The sequence below is a fragment of the Tachysurus vachellii genome, chromosome 4, assembly GCF_030014155.1.
Source record: "Tachysurus vachellii isolate PV-2020 chromosome 4, HZAU_Pvac_v1, whole genome shotgun sequence".
Classification (NCBI taxonomy): domain Eukaryota; kingdom Metazoa; phylum Chordata; class Actinopteri; order Siluriformes; family Bagridae; genus Tachysurus; species Tachysurus vachellii.
The window spans coordinates 677,401-702,457 of NC_083463.1; the positions used below are offsets into that span (position 1 = coordinate 677,401).

Consider the following 25,057-nt stretch of genomic DNA (forward strand, 5'->3'; position numbering starts at 1 on the left):
CTTGGACCCCTAATAACATTACAAACTGTACATGATGAATCAGGATTTATAAAAAGTACAAACACACAAAAACACACTGACCAATCTGAAGGATCTCAGCACTGACAGTCCCTCAACATCAGCAAGCCCCAACTCCACCAGACTCAGGCTCACAATAAAGCCATCAAATATGTTCCAGCCTTCCTGGAAGTAGTAATACGGGTCCATCGCTATCAGCTTTGCAAACATCTCAGCTGTGAAAATACCCGTGAAAACCTATAAGAAAAGCAGGATGAAAGAAACATTAAAATCTTCTTCATCAGACAGCCACTTTTAAATCAATCAACAATTACTGACAGTAAAATATTCTGATGTGCAAATCACAGGTCTATATTAACACACAGGTTACAGGTATGTTATCTCACTATGTGTTTATAATGATTTATAATCCCACTCTTAGTGTTTATAATGATATATAATCCCACTCTCAGTGTTTACTCACTCACTGACTCACTCACTTATTTTCTACTGCTTATCCGAACTACCTCGGGTCACGGGGCATCAAGGCAGGATACACCCTGGACGGAGTGCCAACCCATCGCAGGGCACACACACACTCTCATTCACTCACACAATCACACACTACGGACAATTTTCCAGAGATGCCAATCAACCTACCATGCATGTCTTTGGACCGGGGGAGGAAACCGGAGTACCCGGAGGAAACCCCCGAGGCACGGGGAGAACATGCAAACTCCACACACACAAGGTGGAGGCGGGAATCGAACCCCCAACCCTGGAGGTGTGAGGCGAACGTGCTAACCACTAAGCCACCGTGCCCCCACTCAGTGTTTACAACAATCTATAATCCCCCTCTCAGTGTTTATAATGATTTATATTCTCTGCACCCTGCAGACTGGGACAATGTTTTCTTTTCCATTTCTGACATGTGACTCACCAGATTTCCTACACTTAGAACGCCCTCAAACTCCTCGGTCATGGGATAGTGCTCCATCGCCATGAACACAGTGTTCAGCACGATACATATAGTAATGGCCAAATCCACAAACGGGTCCATGACTATCAGATTGACAATCTCCTTAATTTTCAGCCAGAGTGGACAACATTCCCAGATTAGAAACGTGTTGGCAAACTTGTACCAGCACGGAGGACACTTTCTCTGAGACTCCTCCAGCTCTGTGTGAGGAACAGCAAATAATTACAGGGTTAAAAAAATGATTCAAATACAGAAAAAACTCAGTGAAAGCTGAAGTACCTTCCACCAGGGTGTTAGTGATAACAGTCATCACGCTGTTGGCTCGCTCTTTACGCCCGAATGATGTGTTCAGCTGATCCACAGACACCATGAGAGATCCTGAGTGTTTTCTCTTCATGTCCACCTCAGTCGTCTGTACACGAAAGGGAAGAATGAGGATGAGGCAAACACATACACACAACCACACACAAACAACCACACACACACTAAACTGTAGGACAGCATGAGATTCATCTGCATCCTCATCACAGCAAAATACACAAGTCTGTCTGTCACCGAGCTTCAACCCACACATCTGACTCCAAGAATCACTTTGACAATCCAAACATACAGAACTACTGTCTCTTTCATAATACTCATCTAGAACAACAACAAAATAATAATAGTAAAAATAATGATAAAAACTACAGTAAAATCATAAATAATGAAAAATTTAAAAAAACTGTATTATAGCAGCAGACCCAGCAGAGTGTGCGGAGTTAAACACACACAGACATAAACACATACTTCTGCAGTCCTTCCACCTAAACATCAAGCTTCATTTTGAACTGTTTACATTAACACTGAAACTGAATCTTAAACTGGAATGTTTTAGCACAGCTCAGCTACTTCATCTTCCTGTGTATTTAAACAAGCCTCTGGTGCTTAGCACCTCCATATCTGCTGCTCATTTCTACCTCAACATCAGCATTGGTGCTACAGTCATCACCATGGGTCCGGTTGCCAGATTGTATACGTTGAAAAGATGAATGATTTTACACTGCTGCCGAAATCACAGAGTAAACATGCATAAACATGCATACAATAGGAAAGGAGGTTAATACAAACACATTAAGGCCCAGCCTCCAAAACACACCAACACACACACACACACACACACATCTCCATCTGTAACCAGTTTTATAATAGATTATCAATCATTAACGATATAATGATTGATATTCTTACAGATTCTTATAGATAGATAGATAGATAGATAGATAGATAGATAGATAGATAGATAGATAGATAGATAGATAGATAGATAGTCAATACTGTTTTGTGTGTTTACTGAAAGTTTGTACGTTTAAATGCACCAAGGTAGAAACCCATAAACTGTTACATGTATTCACACTGAAACTAGACGGAGCTTCTAGGTTACAGATGGTCATCAGTGATGGTGGTGGTGGTGGTGGTGGTGGTGGTGGTGGTGTTGTGTGGAAGCTGGGCCTGAGATCATGCTTCAGTCAGAGAAGATTAAAAAGGTAAAGCCTGGGTAGAGATTATAAGGAAGTCAGTCTACCATGCTAGCTATGTATGATGTTACTGGAAAGTTTAGGAGAGGTTTTCTGCTGCATCACGTCTAATCTGGAAGAGGAGAGAGACGGAGTCCAGGCCAGAAAAAAGAGGACAGAGACAGTAGACTGGTTCAGAAGTGAGGGAGAGTAGAGGAAGTGCAGGAGGAGAAGTAAAATGGTGGACTTTAGAATATATTTAGATGGGGTGGTTTAGGGAACACTATAAAATACATGACAGAGTTAGTTTACCTCTGTTATCTTTGAAATGTAGACAGTAAATGTTGGGAAAGGAGAGAAATTTGTTTGTTTGGAATGGAGAGCATAAGCTGTAAAGGATTTTAGGAAAACTGGTCAGAGTGGAGTTTGGGGGTAACGGAACCCTGCGTTCACACCAACAGCGATGTTTTAACTCACTGGCTTTACCTTTAGTCTACTGCACTTTCCATGTGCCTTCAGTATAACCAAGCTAAAGCCACATGGGCTGAGAATCAACACATTTACAGCATTTGGCAGATGCTTTTTTATATTTATACAACTGAGGTTCGAGGGCCTCACTCAGGGGCCCAGCAGTGACAGCTTGGTGGTCCTGAGATTCAAACTTTCAACCTTCTGATCAGTGGTCTAACACCTTAACCACTGAACTCCAACTGAGATCCGCATCCCACACACTAACTACAGAAGACTCAAACATCATAAAACTAAAAGCATTCTTGAGAAATCTGTGGATAATAAACTAAGCCCACTGTTTCTTTCACACAATCACTGGTGTTTGTTCATGGTTAAAACACAGACACTGTATATTCATGTAGATCAGAACAGTTCACCATGTAACTAAACAGAAATACAAATTTCTCGCTCCACCTCACTCTGCATCACATGGAGCTACACTCAGCTTTCGTTCATTGTCAACAGACTTTTTTTTGCTGTTTTGTCACGTCTCATCGCTGCTGGGGTGAGCGCAGGGTAAGAAGGGAAGAAACAAGGGCAGAAACTGAGATAGCAGTGGTCAAAATGCACTGGGATAAAGAACGGCGCTGGCGTCATGCCAATATTTTAACTCCCCCTGCGGACATCCTTACACTGTCGTCAGAAGCTGCTTTATCTATTTTCACCTCAGGCAGAAGGCGTCCGGGCCCGGGCCCGATCAGAGACACCACGCCATTGCAGTCGACCGTGCTGTTCCTCTTGCAGCCCGTGTGTGGTGCAAGCGGGTTGATGCGTGATGAGCCCTGGCTGTAACCGCTGTAGCTGTTGCGGCGGTATGGGATGAAGAGGGAACCTCGGCGGTCTTCGCTCTCTTCCACCGTGCTGTGCTCGTCATCCGCAAACTCGTTCTCGGAGCCGACGTCCCGCGGACGACCCTTAAAGCTGAAGATGGAGCTGCGACTGTTATGGCGGGACATGAAGGGGGAGCCAGGTATACTTAACAAAGACTACACACACACACACACACATACACACACACACACACACACACAGAAAATCATCAGTTTATGCTTCTCCGCTCTCATGTTTTTCTGTTCTAATTTTAATGATTACATTCAGAATTGTCTAGAAACATTTTTTTTTATAAACACGCAATAATTTCTAAAGCTTATATGAGAAAATATCCAAGTGTATACAAGTGCCAGATCGCAGCTTTAACAAATGTAGATGTAACAAGTGTAGATTTTTTTCTGTTAAATAACTTTTTACTCTCACATTCATGACGTAAAACAGGAGGAAAGTCAGCACTATGTTACTCTTTCACAGACCTCAGAAACTCTGTTCATATCATTTTGTTTGTTTTTTCATGCTGAGCATTTTATCCACTAAAGAACTATTTTGTAAATGCTAAAACTCATGTTAGCTATATTAGCTAACACACACAGCACATCATAGCACAGAACATACAGTAGTAAAAGAACTGCTGATGAGACATAGTGTTGTGGATGAAAATGAGTGATGCTGCAGAGTGTTTAGCTGCTTGCTGAAATTCACTGATAGTGCAGAATGCTAGCTGCTAGCGCAGGCACTTTCACTGCGGTTGGTCTGAGTGGCTTCTCCCTAATGGGCTGCTTGACCACTGCAGAGCCACGAGCCCAGGAGTCCTCTCAGCTCAGACTGTTCCACTTCCCTCACAGAGACGAGTGCCATTGATCTGGTAAAGTGGTTAAGATCTGCATTGCTACACAGATCAGAGAGAAAGCACTTCAGCTACAACCTCAGATCAACCTTCATCCAGTGCTACAGTATTCTCAGGTGGAGACTGTGAGTTTACACACGTACATGTCTACGATGATCTAGAATCAAAGATGACTAAAAAAACTAATTTAATCAAATATGCCACACCTGAAACCTCACAGTAAAATGTCACTCACCTTAATGTACAAAATTGATCAAATCAAATTCTCAATAATCCTGTTTAAATTTCATCTCAGTCAAATTCACACACGACCCTTTCTGATGTTCCACTAATGACTCCACCCTCAAATCCTACTCCTCCACTCGTACACACAGTTTAATCTGCCGTTCATCAGTCGATTTCATACTCAGCTAGCACAAGCGTTTATTAACTTAAATCTATTAACACAAACCGAAGTCGTTTGGATAGAAAATTAGAAAAAAACACATGAAAGCTCTGTAAATAAATGTTACTAATAATAAAACACGAGTCGCTCTTAGTCACCTTCATTTTGTCAAAGTGAAAGAAAATTGTAAAATGTCTCATCCTCCACTGGATTTTTTCCTCAATCTGAAGCCACCAGGACACCACAGTTCCATCCTCTTACCAACATGAAGGGTTCTGAACTAGACATTTTCCCTGGAGCCAGCAGTCCTTAACTATACAAGGAACCTTGTGGAAGAACCTTCTTCACTAATAGTGTACATCCAAGAGGGCAGAGAACACTATCATAACCACCTTCTACCTTTAAGGAGATAGCATTGCTGCTACATCAAAAGAAAATTTCCTGCTTCACCTTTAGAGACGTAAACACTTTTATGACTTAAACATTTTATACAGAGCCCTATGTTAAAGAAGATAATCACCTGAAATCACCTTCAAGTGACTGTGATCCTGTTATCATCTGGAATCACCTGGAATATCTGTAATAAACTGTAATCAGATAAATCACTAACACTATCACTAACAATATTACGAACATTACAGATCACTAGCACACACTAGACATCACTAACACCAACACTAACACTACAGAACACTAACATTTACTCTACAGATCACTAACAGTAACACTACGGAACACTAACACAAACACTATCACTAACACTAAATATTACTAACACTAACATTACAGATCACTAACACAAACAGTACAGATCACTTTCACTACAGATCATTAACACTTACACTAAAGATAACTAATAACACTACAGATCATTACCACTAGCAATAACACTACAAATCAATAACATTACAAATCATTAATACTAACGTCACAGATCACTAACACTAAAAATCACTAACACTATCACTAACACTACAGATCACTACGACTAACACCACTAATCATTAAATAATACTAACACTACAGAGCACCAACACTACAGATAACTAACACTAATGCTACAGAACACTATCACTACAGATCACAAACACTAAAGATCACTACCAGTAATACTATAACTAAAACAAATACTACAGATCACTAACACTACAGATCACTAACACTATCACCAACACTAGCACCAACACTACAAATTACTAACATAAACACTACAGATCGCTAGAATTACAGATCACTAACTCGCACTAGACATAACTAACAATATCACTAAGACAAACACTACGAAACACTAACACAAACACTACAGATCACTAACATAAATGCTAACACTAAAGATCACTATAACTATAACAGTAACACTACAAATCACTAACACTACAGATCATTAACACTTACACTAAAGATTAGTAATACTAACACTACAGATCATTACCACTAGCACAAACACTACATATCACTAATATTACAGATCACTAAGACTAACACCACAAATCACTAACACTACAGATCGCTAACATTACTGATCACTAACTCACACTAGACATCACAAACACAATATCACTAAGACTAACACTATGGAACACTAACACAATCACTACAGATCACTAACAGTAATAGTAACACTACAAATCACTAACACTACAGATCATTTACACTTACACTAAAGATTACTAATACTAACACTACAGATCATTAACACTAGCATAAACACTATATATCACTAACACTACAGATCACTAAGACTAACACTACCACAAATCACTAACACTAATACTAACACTAAAATCACTAACACTACAGATCACTATCACTACAGATCACGAACACTAAAAATCACTACCAGTAACACTATAACTCAAACTAACACTACAGATCACTATCACTAACACTGCAGATCATTAACATTACAGATCACTAACTCACACTAGACATCACTAACACTATCACTAATACTAACACTACGGAACACTAACGAACACTACAGATCACTAACACTACAGATCATTAACACTTACTCTAAAGATTACTAATACTAACACTACAGATTATTACCACTAGCACAAACACTACATATCACTAACACTACAGATCACTAAGACTAACACTACAAATCACTAACACTACAGATCATTAACACTTACACTAAAGATAACTAATACTAACACTAAAAATCACTAAAACTACAGATAACTAAAACAAACACTACAAACCACTAACACTACAGATCATTAACACTTACACTAAAGATAACTAATACTAACACTACAGATCACCAACACTAAAGATCACTAACACTAACACCACAGAACACTATCACTACAGATCACAAAGACTAAAGATCACTACCAGTACCACTATCACTAAAACTAACACTACAGATCAATAACACTATCAGTACACTAAAACTACAGATCACAACACTACCAAGCATTAACACTAGCACTATTACAATCACTAACACTACACTACAGATCACTAAAACAAATGTGACAGATCAATAATATTACAGATCACTAACACACACTAGACATCACTAACACTAACACTATCAGTAACACTACAAATCACTAACACTACAGATAATTAACACTTACACTAAAGATCACAAACACTAACACTACAAATCACTAACACTACAGATCACTAACAATACAGATCACATACTAGTGATCACTATCACTAACACTATCACTATCACTAATAGTACAGGTCACTAACAAAAACTAGAGATCACTAACACTAACACTATTACTATCACTAACATTACAGATCACTAAGACTATGGATCACTAACACTACAGATCAATAACACTAACACTGTCACTTACACTAACACTATCACTAACACTACAGCGCACTAATATTACAAATCACTAACACTACACTACAGATCACTAACACAAACGCTACAGATCAATAACATTACAGATCATTAACACACACTAGACATCACTAACATTATCACTAACACTACAGATCATTAACACTTATAGTAAAGATCACAAACACTAACACTACAAATCACTAACACTACAGATCACTAACAATACAGATCACACACACTAGAGATCACTATCACTAACACTTTCACTATTACTATCACTAATATTACAGGTCACTAACAAAAATTAGAAATCACTAACGCTAACACTATTACTATCACTAACATTACAGATCACTAACACTATGGATTACTAACATTACAGATCACTAACACTATGGATTACTAACACTACAGATCACTAACATGAACACTGTCACTAACACTATCACTAACACTAAAGATCACTAACACTACAGATCACTATCACTACAATTGTGCCAGAAGTGCAGGCCATATTCCTGCTTTCAGCTGCAGATGAAAGATTTAGAAAATTGAGATGAATAATTCAGTAAGGGCCCGGAAGAACCCTGGCGTCCCCCTATCCTGACCACATCTCCTTCCACTGAAGCCCAGACTCACAGCTTTCAGCACAGGTGATGATGCAGCATCCAGAGATGTTCTGAGAGCATATAACACCAACAAACCTAACCTAGACAAACTAAACATTAACACTACAGATCACTAGCACCAACACTACAAATGATTAACACTAACACTACTGATCGCTAACACTACAGATCACTAACACACACTTGACATCACTATCACTACAGATCACTATAACTAACACTACAAATTACCAACACAAACACTACAGACTAACTGAAGTACAGGTCTACATTATCTCAGGGAAGGCTCATTAAATGTAGATTTAAATAAACAGTCACACACTGAGAAGTGAGAGAGAACTTAAAACAGGCATGTATATGATATTTCACAAAACTGTAGAAAAAACTGGATACAAATCTGTAGACAAACTGAAAACAAACCATTATCATTAGTGCAGATAAATGAGCAGACAAACACTTCATCTCATCTCTGGATTTTGAAGCCTGATGCACTTTGGCATTTGGCAAATGGACGATGATTCAGCAAAAATATGCATTAAAGCACACAATACAGGAGGCAGGAAAACAGAGGAGCTGAGCCACACTGGGAGGAACCTGATTTTACTACAATCAACAAACCACTGCAGCTATTATTATTTATTAACAGCCCCAGAGCTACAGCCTGATCACCACAACACAACTAATAAAAGAGATTAACAAGGAGAGAAAAAAAGTAACAGCACTCCAATAAGGCTTTAGCAATGCTTCACAACATGTGTGAATTCATTTCTACACATGGAGACAAAAACTGTCATTTGTTCTAGGTTCCTTTTTCCAGTGTAAATTATTCCGACACATATAATAGAAGAAGGTGGGAATTCTCTGGAGCACTGTTTCCAATCTGTCAAGTTTATCTTAGAAATCATCAAGCACCAGGGGATGGAGGGAGAAATGTCTGCTTAGTTTTATTCAAATCCCACTAGCCCTCCTCCTGCTTTTTACCTGGTTCATGATAGAGGTCTTTCTGTGCAGCCGGTTGTCAGGGAAACGGAAGCGACTCCTCTTGCTGCCATCGTCTGACTCGGATTTCACCACCTTCTCACTGTCTCCTTTCTCCTTCTCCTGCTCTTTCCTCCACTTTTTCTTCCTGTTCCGTCGCTCCTTGGCACTTTTAGAGCTCAGCTTGGACACCTCAGAGGAGCTGCGTGACAGATGTCCACCTCTGTCATCCTCCACGGCATCCTCAGATACTGTCCCTGCTGACGTGGCCATGGCGTTGGCCTGAAATCCAGGACAAGAAAAATATTTAACAAAAGATTAAAGAACAGAGACAGAAACATACAGTAACATAAATACACTGGGCACTTTATTAGGAACATAAATACACTGGGCACTTTATTAGGAACACTACATGACTACTGGGTCATTCCTCACTTTTATTTTAACCTCAGATCTTCATGGCATGGATTCCACAAGATGTTGGAAACATTTGTTTAAGAATGTGCCCCACGTTAACATAACTGCATCACACAGTTCCTGCAGATGTTTCTGGAGCACTTTCATGCTATAAACCTCCAGTTCTACCTCTTCCCAGGTACACCCCACACTACACCCCACACTACACCTCACACTACACCCCACACTACACCTCACACTACACCTCACACTAGACCCCACACATTCCCTACACTACACCCCACACCCAAAACTTCACCCCACACATTCCCCACACTACAACTCACACTACACCCAACACTACACCCAACACTACACCCTACACTACACCCCACACATTCCCCATACTACACCTCACACATTCCTCACACTACACCACACACTACACCCCACACATTCCCCATACTACACCTCACACATTCCTCACACTACACCACACACTACACCCTACACATTCCCAACACTACACCCCACACATTCCCCACACCACACCCCACAATACACCCCACACATTCCCCACACTACACCCAACACTACACCCCACACATTCCCCACAATACAACCCTCACTATACCCCACACATTCCTCACTAATAGCTGTATATCATAAAAATAAAAGCTGTAACTTAGCTATATTATTCAGAATCAGAGACTGAATTTGAATCATGTTATCCCTGTTTTATAAAATGTCAGAATCTATTTCATTGTAACCTGTCTACTTTAGTGCACTGGTTCTGCAGACATATGTTACTCTGTCCCATGTCATCATCTGATAATCTCCATATCACAAGTTTGGTTTGAAGTACATGGGGCCTGAAGTTTAGTGACATCACAAAAAAGCTCCACCCCTGAGTCAGTGCTCACCTGAGCTTCCTCCTGCTGTTTCTTGAGCTGCTCCAACATGGCTTTAAACTCTTCCTCTTTCTGTGCAGCCTCTTCCATGGTGGCCTGGTTCTGCTCCTCATAGGCCATGGCCACTACAGCCAGGATCAGATTCACCAGGTAAAAGGAACCCACAAAGATCACCAGCACGAAGAAGATCATGTAGGTCTTTCCTGCAGCTCGAAGGGTCTGTAAGAAAGAGAGAAAGCTAAAGTGGTGATCAACGCTTCTCCACCTGACCCTGTGGATTAGTAACTTTCCTGTAACTAAGTACCAGTGAATTTTATTTTATACAGCGTCATCACATGCTGATGTCTTTACAGGGCACCAAAATAACCAAATAAGGATATGTGGGCAGGGCTAGAAAGTGTGCAGCTCACTAATTGGTTAAACACAATATTAGCAGAGTTAAAGGACTCCTCCCTGAACTCATTTATCTGAAAGGTTTAGAAGAAAACAATTTAATTAGAATCTCATTATTTATCATGTTTCTGTCCTGATAAAATTCACATTTCTTACCTGTGAACTTCTGAATGATTTGAATGATTATCCTGTGTTTATGATGAATTATTTCAAAGGTGAATTAAACTCTCAAAAAACACTCTCATAAAAAAAAAAAAAAAAAAACACAATAAAATACTATCACTAATTATCTGGAAGAGGGAACATTTTAGAGATAAAGTGATAAATGGAAATGAGGTTTGTCTGTAAATGAAGGAGCTGAGCACTGGGAAAGAGGAAAAACCGCTGAACTGCACACAGGGGATTTTAATTAACTCTAATTAACTAGGAACGTTCCACATGTTTTGTAAAAAATATAAATATGTTTTGTAAAAACTGAATGTTTTTGACTCTGATTGTGAGGAACTCTGAAGAAGAAGCAGAACTAAAGGAGACGAGACAGAGCCATGAGCTCATACCAGCTGGTACAGATTTTCCCAGAAATCCTGTGTCATGAGTCGGAAGAGAGCGAGGAACGCCCAGCCAAACGAGTCAAAGCTGGTGTAGCCGTAGTTAGGATTACGACCTGCCTTCATACATGTGTAACCCTCAGGACAGCGTCTACACACACACACACACATACAGAGACACACACAGTATTTTGTGTCAGATGTTGTTGGACTAAAGCCTCGATATTCTGTAAAGAACTTATTACAGGATGAAAACTTAATGTATATATTTTTATTTTAAAATCTATTTATTTGTATATATTTTATACTTTATGATATATAACATATACTGATCAGAGAAATGAAAAATAAAATGATATACAGAATAAAATGAAATGAATTACACATCTAACACTACAAATAAATTTCAATTACTGAATTATTGAAATAAATGTTATATTTTAATAAAAATGTATTGTATATATATATATATATATATATATATATATATATATATATATATATATATATATATATATATATAAATATATATGTGTGTGTGTGTGTGTGTGTGTGTATGTGTGTGTGTATGTGTGTATGGTCCTCACCCAGAATCAGAGCTATTCCCACACAGTAAAGCATCTCCACCAGTTGGCAGAAAGTAGAAATTTGCTGAAACAGGAAGAGAGCCAGTGAATTTTACTAAAACACATTCTTATTCACACACACACACACACACACACACACACACAGAGAGAGACATGCACTGACACACACAAACACACACACAGTCTGTCTGACAGATAAATTCACTCACTATCATTCATGATATATTCATCAAAGTCGAATCCTACGCTCCCATTGGACAGGTAGGTTACTGTCTCATTGCTGATTGGCCAGAACACACACTTCTGCCTCAGGTTCCCCATAAAGAGCTGCAGGCCAATGAGAGCAAACACACTGAGACAGAACACCGTCAGGATCATCACATCCGAGAGCTTCTTCACCGACTGGATCAGAGCTCCCACGATAGTCTTCAGCCCTGCGACACACACACACACACACACACACACACACACACACACACTATGTACCAGTGTATACACCACAACATAAAAATCATAAACATCATAAACTTCTCATAACTTGGTTATAACTGTGTTACACACCCCAACATGTACGTGTTCTAGATTATTTTCTTGTATTTGTTCAGAGACACAAATATACTAAATGTATTTGCAGTCTTATATTTAAAGTGTCTGTGTTTATGATTAAACAGTAAATTTACTTCTATATCTAATCTGATCTGATCTAAGAGTGTAAATCAGATTAGTTCAGGTACAGTGAAGTAAAACTTCGATACTTCGATACAGACTCGCTCTTTTTTCTTTAACATAAATCCTCTTTAAACACACACACACACACACACACACACACACACACACGCGTATATAAAGAAAACATTTAGGATCGTGGAGGTTTAATCATCCTGAGAGTTTCACATATACACAACAATAAAAAAAATAAACACTCCAGTGTCTCTTCATAGCTCACACACACGCATACACACACACACACGGCTGTAGTGCCAGTGATTTCAGGAGGTTTATTACGTCACGTCACTCTTCTCTCTGTGAGACATGTCACAATATTTACTGCAGGTTTCTCAAACTCATTGTCATTTTTTTCTGTAAAAAATTTTTTTCACATTTTTTTTTAAAAATTAAAAAATGTCAGTTTTATATGATAAACTCTGATCAGGATAAAGATGAACATCCCCTTTAACACACTCCTTTAATACCCTCATAAATCTCTCTTGTCATCAACTCGTCTGATGTTTGGAACCTAATGGGTCAGCATTATTAGAGATTCAAATGATTTCAACATTACAAAAAATTGTGTGTGAGCTTCTTTAAGAGACACAGAGACAGTTCATGATTACACTCAGGATGAGTGATAAAACAATATGATGTCATATTATGATACTTCACAGCATTTTCAGGATAGAAACATCTGAAAATATTAACAAATATCAAATATTATATTTAATTATTTAATATTATTTCGTGTAAGTGAGATAAATCAAATATCTTTTATATATTTGTTTATATTTGCAATATTTTATTTTTTTACATTTCTACATGATTCACATGAAGACATTATTGTATTTTAAACGAGTTTACTCAAATATTTTAACGTTAATGTGATTTTGCACTAAATTCTTACTAATTTCTTAATTGACAAATCAGTGAAAAAAAAATTCTACATATTAGTACCTAACAATAAATCAAAATAAAACTCTCATCCTCTCACACTGCTGTGGAGAAGAGGAATAAAAGAGATGTGTTGTTTTGTGTCAGTCTGATTATTTTCCTCTAACATCAAAAGGGTTTTATTTCTATAATCTAAACTTAAACCTGGAGGAAAATAATCTATTAGAGATCATCATCTAGTTTAATACTAAAGATAATGTAAGTTTCTGTGATCCTGAATATTATTATTCTGGCTAAAACTGTCAGGATTTATCCCAGACTATTTGACACGTTTTTTTGTTTACGTTTTGTGTTCACGTGTCTGCCCCACCCTTGTCTAATCCCCCCCCCCCCCCCAGCACACCTGCCCCTTATGTGACTTATTGTCTTCTTTATGAATCCTCGTCTTTGTATTGTCTTTGTGTGCTTTGTCTTGCTTTTTAAATTTCTGTTTTACAGTGTTTATGGGCTTAGTTTGTGTTGCGTGTTTGTGTTATGTTTTATTTAATACATCGTGTTTTTAGCTATCGCCAAGTTTGGGTCTGAATTTTATTCACGAAGACACCCCTGTTATTCTGACAAAAACAGAACGCTTTAAATGTAGAATTTAAAGTCATGCACTTATTTTTGAAAAAGAAAGGAAGACAAGGAAAATCGTGCTGTGCCGTATTTTTATCATGATATAGACATGGTGTTGAATCACTCAGCCCTAATTTAATACCAAACACAACGTGCAGCAAGACACCGAGACGCTGAGAGCAGAGTGAGGAAGAGGAGGACAGGCAGAGGGAGGAAGGGTTACATGCAGGTCATTTAAACGCCAAGGCTGAAGGCAGCAACATCATTATCACCCCATCATCATGGTGACAATGCCTTTTTAACCAATCATTCATGTCCAGAGAGCATCGGACCCCCGCACGCTTTCCCTGATCACTTCCTGTTGGAGAGACACCAGATGGATGAAGGGCTCCTGAGTGAAATAACTACAGGAAAGTCTTCTCTGCTTTAACGTCAAAATGCCTTCTTTACTTTGTTCACTAAATAAACAGAGTAATGAACCTGATGTGGCACCAAATCCCCTTTTTAAACATAAGCCTTAGATTCTGATGTCTCTCTCTTTAATCTCCACTCCGAGTTCTTAAAAAGAAAAAGGAGGGATTTGTGTTTTTTTAATTAAAAAATATATGTAGAAAAAAGGATAAATACAAAATGCTGAAATTTGAAAGTAAGCCAGTCAGTAAAAAAAGAAGAAAAAAGTAAAAAGCTCAGTCTCAGGAGGCATCATGCAGCAGAAATGTGTAGATTTAGGCTTGGCAGTCTTATTGAGCATGTTTTATTGTCTATAAACACTTGCTACTGACATTTCATAACATGATTTGGTGTTAAAGCTATATGTTGACACACTGTAAAGAAATGCAAGCACACACACAGCCATGAGATAATATATTGAGGCTATGAGATAATATATTACGCCCATGCGATAGTGGGCTATGAGATAAAATTTTGAGGTTATGAGAACATATATTGAGGCCATGAGATACTGGGTCATTAGAAAATATACTAAGGCCATTAGATAATATATTGAAGCCATGAGATAATACATAAAGCCCATGCAATACTGGGCCATGAGAAAATATATTGAAGCCATGAGATGATATGTTGAGCTCATCGGATACTGGGCCATGAGAAAAATTATTAAAGTCATGATATAATATATTGAGCCCATGACTAAATATATTGAGGCCATGAGATAATATACTGAGGCCACAAGATAATATATTGAGCCCATGAGATACTGGACCATCAGGTAATATATTAAACCCATTAAATAATATATTGAGGCCATGAGATAATATATTGAGCCAATGAGGTACTGAGACATGAGAAAATATACTGAAGCCATGAGACAAATTATTAAGCCCATGAGATAATATATTGAGGCCATGAGATCCTGGGTAATGAGATAACATACTGAGGCCACCATATCATATATTCAGCCCATAAGATACAGAGGCTGTGAGATAATATAGTTAGCCTACAAGATACTGAGGCCATGAGATAATATATTAAGCCCACGAGATACTGAAGCCATGAGATAATATATTGAGGCCATGAGATATTGGGCCATGAGATAATATATTGAGCCCTTGAGATACTGAGCCATCAGATATTATATTTAGCCTGTAAAAAAATATATATATTGAGCCCATGAGATAATATACAGAGGCCACAAGATAATATATTGCATCCATGAGATACTGAGCCATGAGATAACATATTGAGCCCGTAAGAAAATATATTGAGGCCACGAGATAATATATTGCACCCATGACAAAATATATTGAGGCCATGAGATAATATACTGAGGCCACAAGATAATATATTGAGCCCATGAGATACTGGACCATCAGATAATATATTAAACCCATGAAATAATATATTGAGGTAATGAGATAATAAATTGAAACCTCAAGATGATATATTGAGCCAATGAGGTACTGAGACATGAGAAAATATACTGAAGCCATGAGATAAATTATTAAGCCCATGAGATAATATATTGAGGCCACATGATAATATATTGCATACATGAGATACTGGGCCACAAGATAACATATTGAGCCCATAAGAAAATATATTGAGGCCACGAGATAATATATTGCACCCATGGGATACTGGGCCATGAAATAATATATTAAGACCATGAGATTATACACTGAGGCCACGAGATAAAATAATAAGGCCATGAGACAAAATATTGAGCCCTTGAGAAAATATATTGTGCCTATGAGATTGAGATAATATATTGAGACAATGAGATAATATGGTTCAGTGATGTTTAGATCTTGTTAAGTAACTTTATAAATAAAAGTGATCACTAACTGCACGGCAAAACACTACAAAAAACTTAACACTATCTATTTAAAAATGTTTTTGTTTGTTTAGTTTTATTTACATAAATTAACTTTCTGAAACTCACAAACTCAATTTTAATCTGAACATATTCATTTAAATCAGCTCAGATTCAGATTTCTGATTTTAGTCAGAAAATTAACACAATATTCATGAACACACTCAGGTGTGAAACGAATGTGTGTGAAACAGACAGAGTTTATCTGCTGGAGTCAGTGGTTTACAGCAGACTGCAAAGCCTATCAAAAATGTATCACTACCATTTTTGATTTTTCAGTAGGTTAAAAAAAGAAAGAAAAGAAGTTAATCTGGAAAAATAAAGGTATAATTTCTCCAGCATCTGCTTTTCATAAAAGAGGACTATCAAAAATAATTCGAGCAATAATAATAATAATAATAATAATAATTGAGAGTAGTTGTTTGCGTCAGCGTGAGAAGCAGCTCAGCCTTCGTGTTTAAACGCTTTCTCACCTGGTATGACAGAAATAGTTTTGAGAGCTCGTAGAACCCTGAAGGTTCTCAGGGCGGACACATTCCCGAGGTCCACAAACTCTGTTATATATCTGTAACAAGGGAGGATCACACACAGAACAAACACGATGACACAACACACACACAACACTACACACGACACACCACTACCACCAGCACAGAACCGGGAGAGGACACGTTACACACAGGCCTGTCCAACGAGAGGAGGAACACCAGCACACAACACAACAGGAGAGCAGAGGAAGGAAGGAAGGAAGTAAGGAAGGAAGAAGAGAAGAGGAGAGGAGCCCGAGACACAGCGAGCGACGCTCTCCACCCGCTCGACTCTTACCTGGAATCACAGCAACAGTTTTCAAAGCCCTCAGCACCCTGAACGTGCGCAGAGCTGACACATTGCCTAGGTTTACAAACTCTGTTATATACCTGCAGAATGGATCGCAACAGGCATGGGTTAGAGAGAGAGAGAGAGAGAGAGAGAGAGAGAGAGAGAGAGAGAGAGAGACAGAGAGAGAGAGAGAGAGAGAGAGATACAGAGAGACAGAGAGAGAGACAGAGAGAGAGATACAGAGAGACAGAGAATCACAGAGAATAGAATCACAGAGAACAAGAATTAAGTATAAAAAACAATAGAATAGAATAGAATAGAATAGAGTCCAAAGAGTCTCCATATGTCAGACAAATAAATATGTTTTAACAAAAAAAGAAACATTTTCACAATCAATATGTAGTTTATTTCTCAGGTGATGATGTAGCAGGAATGATCCAGTGCAATGATCATGGGAAGGAAGGCAATGTAAGTGCAGGTACATGAGGAACACCAGAGTTGAGGGTTAGATGAATACATATGAATACATCATCAGTGAGACTCTGACTCTGTGTGTGTTTACAAAAACAAAATCATGTAGAGGAGCTATTGTAAATACAGTCACATTTTAATTTCCCCTGAGTATGGAGACTGCTGGGACTCAATATAGAACAGAACAGAATAGAATAAGATATACAAGAGAATAGAACAGTCTATATAGAACAGAATAGTTAATAGAATAAAATGAAATGTAACAAAAGAACATTGACTTATAAAATCACACAAAAGGTTTCTAAAAACTTCAATACACATACAAAAATCACACATGCCCAAAGGCGCACACATACACACTCCTATGCTAAAGGGACCTCTGCGCTCTGATAAGCTGAGGGAACCTGAGCACAGGTCAGGGCGCTGGTGTGGAATATTGGATTGTATTTCAGACAGGACATTTTGTGCTCGCATGTCCTTCAGGTCCATCTGAACTTTCTCCGGTTCTCTATGTCAGTGATTTCATCATGTTGCTTCAGACTGGAAGCAAAATCTCAGAGCTTCAGAAATGTTTTATGTTATATATAGGAGTGATGTTCTACTTCATGCAGGTTCTTTCTGTGTATGTGTGTGTGTACTTACGCCATGGAGATGACCATAAAGTCCAGCCAGTTCCAGGGATCTCTGAGAAACGTAAAGCCGTCTATACAAAATCCTCGAGCCACAATCTTTGTGAGAGACTCGAACGTGTAAATCCCTGTAAACGTGTACCTGCGACACAGCAAGAGTGTGTGAGAGACGGCATGTCAGGTGTGTATTTACAGTGGTGTGAAAAAGTGTTTGCCCCCTTGTTAAAACATAACTTAACTGTGGTTTATCACACCTGAGTTTAATTTCTCTAGCCACACATAGGCCTGATTACTGCCACACCTGTTCACTATCAAGAAATCACTTAAATAAGACCTGAGTGACAAAGTGAAGTAGACCAAAAGATACTCAAAAGCTACACATCATGCTGAGATCCAAAGTAATTCAGAACAAATGAGAAAGAAAGTAATTGAGATCTATCAGGCTGGAAAAGGTTATAAAGCCATTTCTAAAGCGTTGGGACTCCAGCAAACCACAGTGAGAGCCGTTATACACAAATGGGGAAAACATGGAACATTGGTGAACCTTCCCAGGAGGCTTGTCTCAGATTTGCCAGAAAACATCTTGATGATCCCCAACTTTTTTTTCGGAAAATACTCTGTAGACTGACGAGACAAAAGTTGAAATTTTTGGAAAGTGTGTATCCCAATACATCTGGCATAAAAGTAACACTGCATTTCAGAAAAAGAATATCATACCAACAGTAAAATATGGTGGTGGTAGTGTGAAGGTCTGGGGCTGTTTTGCTGCTTCAGGACCTGGAAGACTTGCTGTGATAAATGGAACAATGAATTCTGCTGTCTACAAAAAATCCTGAAGGACAATGTGAGGCCATCTGTTCGTGACCTCAAGCTGAAGCGAACTTGACGCTATGGGAAATGCTTCTGTGAGGAAGTTGTGTCTGAAGGTCTGTGTGCACACATGCCAATTTAATGGCTCAGGAAGGAAACGTGACAAAGTGATTACACACCAGTAAGTCCATATAAGGGAATCTACATCAAATTACTCCAGCTTCTTTGTCTTCAGGAATCGCTCTGTGTATGTGTGTCAATTGTTTGTCTGGCTTGTCCTGGCTGCGTGCATTGTGAGGGATTCCCTCTGCTTACTCTTCAATACCACCCTCTGTTTTTTCAGCTTCGGCTGCGCCTCGTGGTTCGGGTCCCACTTCTGCCGAGGCGGTGCGGCAGCTTCGATCGTGGGGTTCGTAGGTTGAGTAAGCGGAAGTGGAGAAAAAGGTATTTCCCTTTCTCTTGCTCTCCCCTGACTCTCCCCTGTTCGCTTGGTTTCAGTCTCGGGAGCTTGCGCTGCGATTTCTCCCGACTCGGAAGAGAGCATGCTGCTCTGAGGAGCTCGATGCAAGTGGGGAGGGGCTTTCTGTGGTGTTCTGCGTTTGAGGAGCTCCTCGAGGTGGTGACACATGCTGTGTCTAGGTTACATCTAGATTGGCCTAACCACTTTCACCTTCATGCAGGCGGCTGCCATTTTTCCCAGACCTCCATGCGGAGGTGTCGAGGTCTTGGGGGAATCCATTTTCAGCACGTCTTTTTTCCCATCATGTCTGACTATTCAGCCATTAAAGGGCTTGAAAATCATGGATATGGGGATATGCCTGGGATTGAAGAGATGCTTGCAAGCTATCTCTCACCTACATCACCCGCATGAAGGAAACCTGCCCTTCCAACCAAGCCTTGTAGGACTACTTCAGCCCTTGTGTGTAAGGCCTACACGGCAGCAAGCCAAGCAGGTGTGGCCATTCACACCATGGCAGTTTTGCAGGCCTACCAGGCTGAACTGATGACAGAGCTCGACGGTGGCGAGGGGTTGGGACCTCAGGTGGTAGCTGAGCTCCGCCGAGCCACCGACCTTGTGCTCCGTGCCACAAAGCAGCTCACCCGCTGTATAGGCCATTCATTGGCTGCACTGGTTGCCATGGAGAGGGATAAGGATAAGTCCTTTTTCCTGGTCGCCCCGATTTCACCTCAGAGTTTGTTCGGCGATGCAGTGAGTACTGTCGTCAACAGGCACCAGGAAGTGAAACGCCAGTCGGCAACATTCAGGGAGTTTCTCACTCGCTGCGGCTAGCAGCCTGGGCCATCTTCCAGCCGCACCCAACCCCCTCCTAGCTCACTCAGGGCAGTAAAAAGGGTTAGTGTGGCGGCCCATGCCCCCGTCTAAGACTAGGGAGGCTGGATAGCCCAGACCCATCAGGTGAGAGGGGACCTTAGGTCCATCATCTCGGCCAGGCAGGCTATGAAGGAGTCCTGATGCCCGAGGGCCAAGGTTCCTAGGAACATCCTACTCAGGAAGGCTCCCACTACTGCCCGCCCCGCCGCCTCCAGCATTTCGGGGAGCAGTAGGGTCTGTGCCTGCTGCTCTTCCCTGCACAGATCTCCCTGGGTTAGCACCGGCCAGTGCGCTGTTTCAGGGCACCCGGGAGGTCTGCGCGAGGTTGACACCACTATCAGACAACCAGCATGGAAACGTCTGCCAGGGGTGTCTCATTGGGTCCTAGGTACTGTAGAAAAAGGGTACAGGATCCAGTCCTCCTCCCGTCCTCCGCATTTTCAGGGTGTGTTGCCCATGATTATTGGCAGATCCTTCTCAGAGAACCACCTTTCTAGGGGTAGTTTGGGACTCCACCATGATGCGGGCACATCTGTCTCCCGCTCGGGTGGCTTCCATTTTGTCAGCAATGAAAGCTATTCGGCTAGGTCGAGGCCCCTCTGTTGCCGAGGCACAGAGGGTGCTTGGCCTCATGTCAGCAGCAGCCAACGTTATCCCTTTGGGTCTGCTTCACATGAGGCCATTCCAGCTCTGGCTCAGTGGTGTGTTCTTTAGTCCTCGCAGACATCCCCTCAGGGTTATAAGGGTTACACGGCATGGGCTTCATACGCTTCTAATGTGGAAAAGACCCCAGTTCCTGGACTTGGGTCCCACTCTAGGGGCGTGTCACCATCACAGGAATCTTTGGAGGGACGCCTCGCTTTTGAGCTGGGGAGCGGCCTTGGATGGCAGCCCTGCCCAAGGTCTATGGAAGGGCCCCTATCTCTCATGGCACATAAATTTCCTGGAGATGAGAGCTGTGTTTCTAGCATTGAAACACTTTCTTCCACACCTCAGGGGCTGCCATGTTTTAGTACAGCCAGACAGCACTGTGGTGGTGTCCTATATCAATCATCCAGGTGGTCTTCATTCGTGCCCCATTCAGGTTCATGCAGCAGGTTCTGCTCTGGGCAGAGACCAGGTTCCTTTCGCTGAGAGCGATTTTCATTTCGGGCATGTAAATCGGGAGGCAGACTTCCTGTTGAGGCAGGTGCTGAGGCCCGGGGAGTGGAGTTTGCACCCCCATGTGGTGGAGTGGATTTGGCAGATTTTTATGGCGGAATGCCTTGGTATGGAGTAATTTGGCCCTGGATGCCTTGGTATGGACGTTGCCGAGTCTGTACACCCCCCAGTAGCTCTTCTCCCACAAGTCCTAGCTAGAATGCACTACTTTGGCTACGATCTCCCCTCTCCCTTCCTAGAGGCAGGCCTCTCATCTGAAGTGTCAGAGACTCTACTGAATGCTAGGGCTCCCACCACTAGGAAGCTATATGCTCTATGAGGCCTTCCTGTAGACCGTGCCCTCCTTCCTGTGACCTCGATTGCCCCCGCCTACCTAGAATTTGCCTCTGGCATTTCCAAGGCTATTCTGCACCCCAGGGCAGGATATATCCCTAAAGTGCCCAGGATGGCGGGTTGTCCAGTCATCCTGCAGGTCTACTGTCCCCTGCCCCATGAGTCGGTGGAACAGGAGAGGCTGCATTTGCTTTGCCCAGTAAGGGCCTTGAAGGCTTATATCCACCGCTCTAGCTCTACCCTTTTTGTCTGTTTTGGGGGCTGGAATGGGGTAATCCGGTTTCTAAACAGTGCCTGGCACAATGGGTAGTGGAGGCCATTACTCAGGCCTATGAGGTGCGCCGTCTTGCCTCACCTCATAGGCCTGAGTAATGGCCTCCACTACCCATAATCATAATCTGCCATTACTCAGGCCTATGAGGTGCGCTGTCTTGCCTCACCTCTCTGCATCAGGGCTCACTCTACTAAGGGTATCGCCTCGTTCAGTGTCTTGGCCATGGGTGTTCCTCTCCGCACACCTTTATCAGGTTCTAGAACCTAGACATAAACCCCACTCCAGGGTCCCAGGTCCTGCAGGACCATTGATGATCTGTTCCCAGTCTGCTTGTGCTCTCTCACAACCTCTGGCACAGTCAGCGATTGGTGCGTGGTGGTGTGGGTATTGGCGTTCCCATAGCGTCAGCCCTGATGCAGCGTCAAGTTCCCTCGAAAGGGAACTACACCAGCTTACGTATGTAACCTGGTTCCCTGAGAAGGGAACAAGACGCTGCGTCGCTGGCCATGCCCCAGGCGTCCTCTCGCGCTTCCTTCAGACAAATAGAAGCTGGAGTAATGTGACGTAGATGCACTTATAATGACTTACTGACGCGTAATCACTTCATCACGTGTCCTTCCCGAGCCATTAAATTAGTGTGTGTGCACACAGAGCTTCAGACACAACTCCATCACAGAAGCATTTCAGCCCTGACGCAGCGTCTCATTCCCTTCTCAGGGAACCGGGTTACATACATAATCTGGTGTAGTTCTGCATCAGGACAATGATCCAAAACACACCAGCAATTCCACCTCTGACTGGCTGAAGAAAAACAAAATGAAGACTTTGGAGTAGCCTAGTCAACATCCTGACCTGAATCCTATTGAGATGCTGTGGCATGACCTTAAAATGGCAGTTCATGCATAAAAACCCTCCAATGTGGCTGAATTACAACAAAAGATGAGTGGACTAAAGGGTCCAGTTCACTGCCTCATTGTAAGTTATCACAAATGCTTGATTGCAGTTCTTGCTGCTAAGGGCTGCCCAACCAGTTATTAGGTTTGGGGGCAAACATTTTTTCACACAGGGCCATGTGGGTTTGAATTTTGTTTTCCCCTAATAATCAAACATTTAAAAACTGCATGTTGTGTTTACTTGTGTTATCTTTGAATAATATTTACATTTTTTGATGATCTGAAACAGTGACAAACATGCAAACAAATAAAAAATCAGGAAGGGGCCAACACTTTTTCACACCACTATATAGCTCTGTGCGTGCGTGTGTGTGAGTGAGTGTAATTGTGTGTGTGTGTGTGTTCAACATCTTATGGTTATTGTGAAGCACACACTAATTACACTTCAGGATCTTTGCAAAAATTCTGTCCTCCATCTCTATTTATTACTAAAACAAAAAACTACAGATTCAACACAATGCATTAGATAGATTTGAACACAACATATAGAAGACAGCAGAACTGAACAAAATTAAATATATGTAGGGATATATGTTTAATAGATAGATAGATAGATAGATAGATAGATAGATAGATAGATAGATAGATAGATAGATGAAAACAGTAAAATACAGAATTGAATAGAGGTTAGAATGTTCTAAAGAATAAAATATATTGGATTAGATAGATTAGATTAGATTAGATGGGACCAGAATAGAAGATAGTGAACATGTCAAATACAACACAATGGAACAAACAGAGTTGAGAAATGCAGAATAGAAAAAAATTAACTAATAGATTATAATACAGTAGAATATATGACAAAAATACAACAGAATAAAACAATCAGAATGGAACAGAACTGACTAGAAAACCTCACAATTCTATTATGTTCTATTCTAAAATAAAAGACACACATCAGAATGAAACAGAAGTAAAACAGAGTAGAATTACTCACTCGACTTGTTTGGACCATTCTGGCGGGTTGCTGAATGTCATGAACACACAGTTGGTTAAAATGGTGCACATTATGATCATGCTGAAAACTGTGAGGGAGAGTTAAGGAAAGTTCTGGAACAAAATCCGTCTCTTTCACAACCGGACACATACTCACACACACACACACAGACACATACACACAGACATACACACAGACACACACATGCACACACACATAAATACACATATATAAACAGACACATTCACACACTCACACTAAGAGCCACCTTAAAATAAAAATATAATTTTATCTAATATGCAAATGACTGAAAAATTAATAACTGATATTAATTTTAAAACAGTTCAAAGCTACAAAAATGTTATCCAGCATAAAAAAAGATTCAAATTAAGTTTATTTTATGAATCATGAATAGAGTTATAATAATTATTTGATTATTGGTGTAAAAGTGTTATTGTGTAAAATAAATCTAAA

The 25,057-nt window shown here is 40.4% G+C and overlaps 1 protein-coding gene across 1 annotated transcript in view; it reads right to left on the bottom strand.

Annotated features, from left to right (window-relative positions):
* scn8ab (sodium channel, voltage gated, type VIII, alpha subunit b) overlaps positions 1-25,057 on the bottom strand; it is a 70,684-nt gene that overhangs the window by 29,701 nt on the left and 15,926 nt on the right. Inside the window, exons 4-15 of the mRNA XM_060867267.1 lie at positions 24,584-24,672; positions 18,796-18,924; positions 17,337-17,428; positions 12,518-12,742; positions 12,309-12,372; positions 11,731-11,872; positions 10,793-10,999; positions 9,477-9,755; positions 3,645-3,965; positions 1,256-1,388; positions 938-1,176; positions 82-255 (exon numbers count right to left, since the gene is read on the bottom strand). Of these exons, the coding sequence (XP_060723250.1) occupies positions 82-255; positions 938-1,176; positions 1,256-1,388; positions 3,645-3,965; positions 9,477-9,755; positions 10,793-10,999; positions 11,731-11,872; positions 12,309-12,372; positions 12,518-12,742; positions 17,337-17,428; positions 18,796-18,924; positions 24,584-24,672 (2,094 nt within the window). The remainder of the gene's footprint in view (positions 1-81; positions 256-937; positions 1,177-1,255; positions 1,389-3,644; positions 3,966-9,476; positions 9,756-10,792; positions 11,000-11,730; positions 11,873-12,308; positions 12,373-12,517; positions 12,743-17,336; positions 17,429-18,795; positions 18,925-24,583; positions 24,673-25,057) is intronic.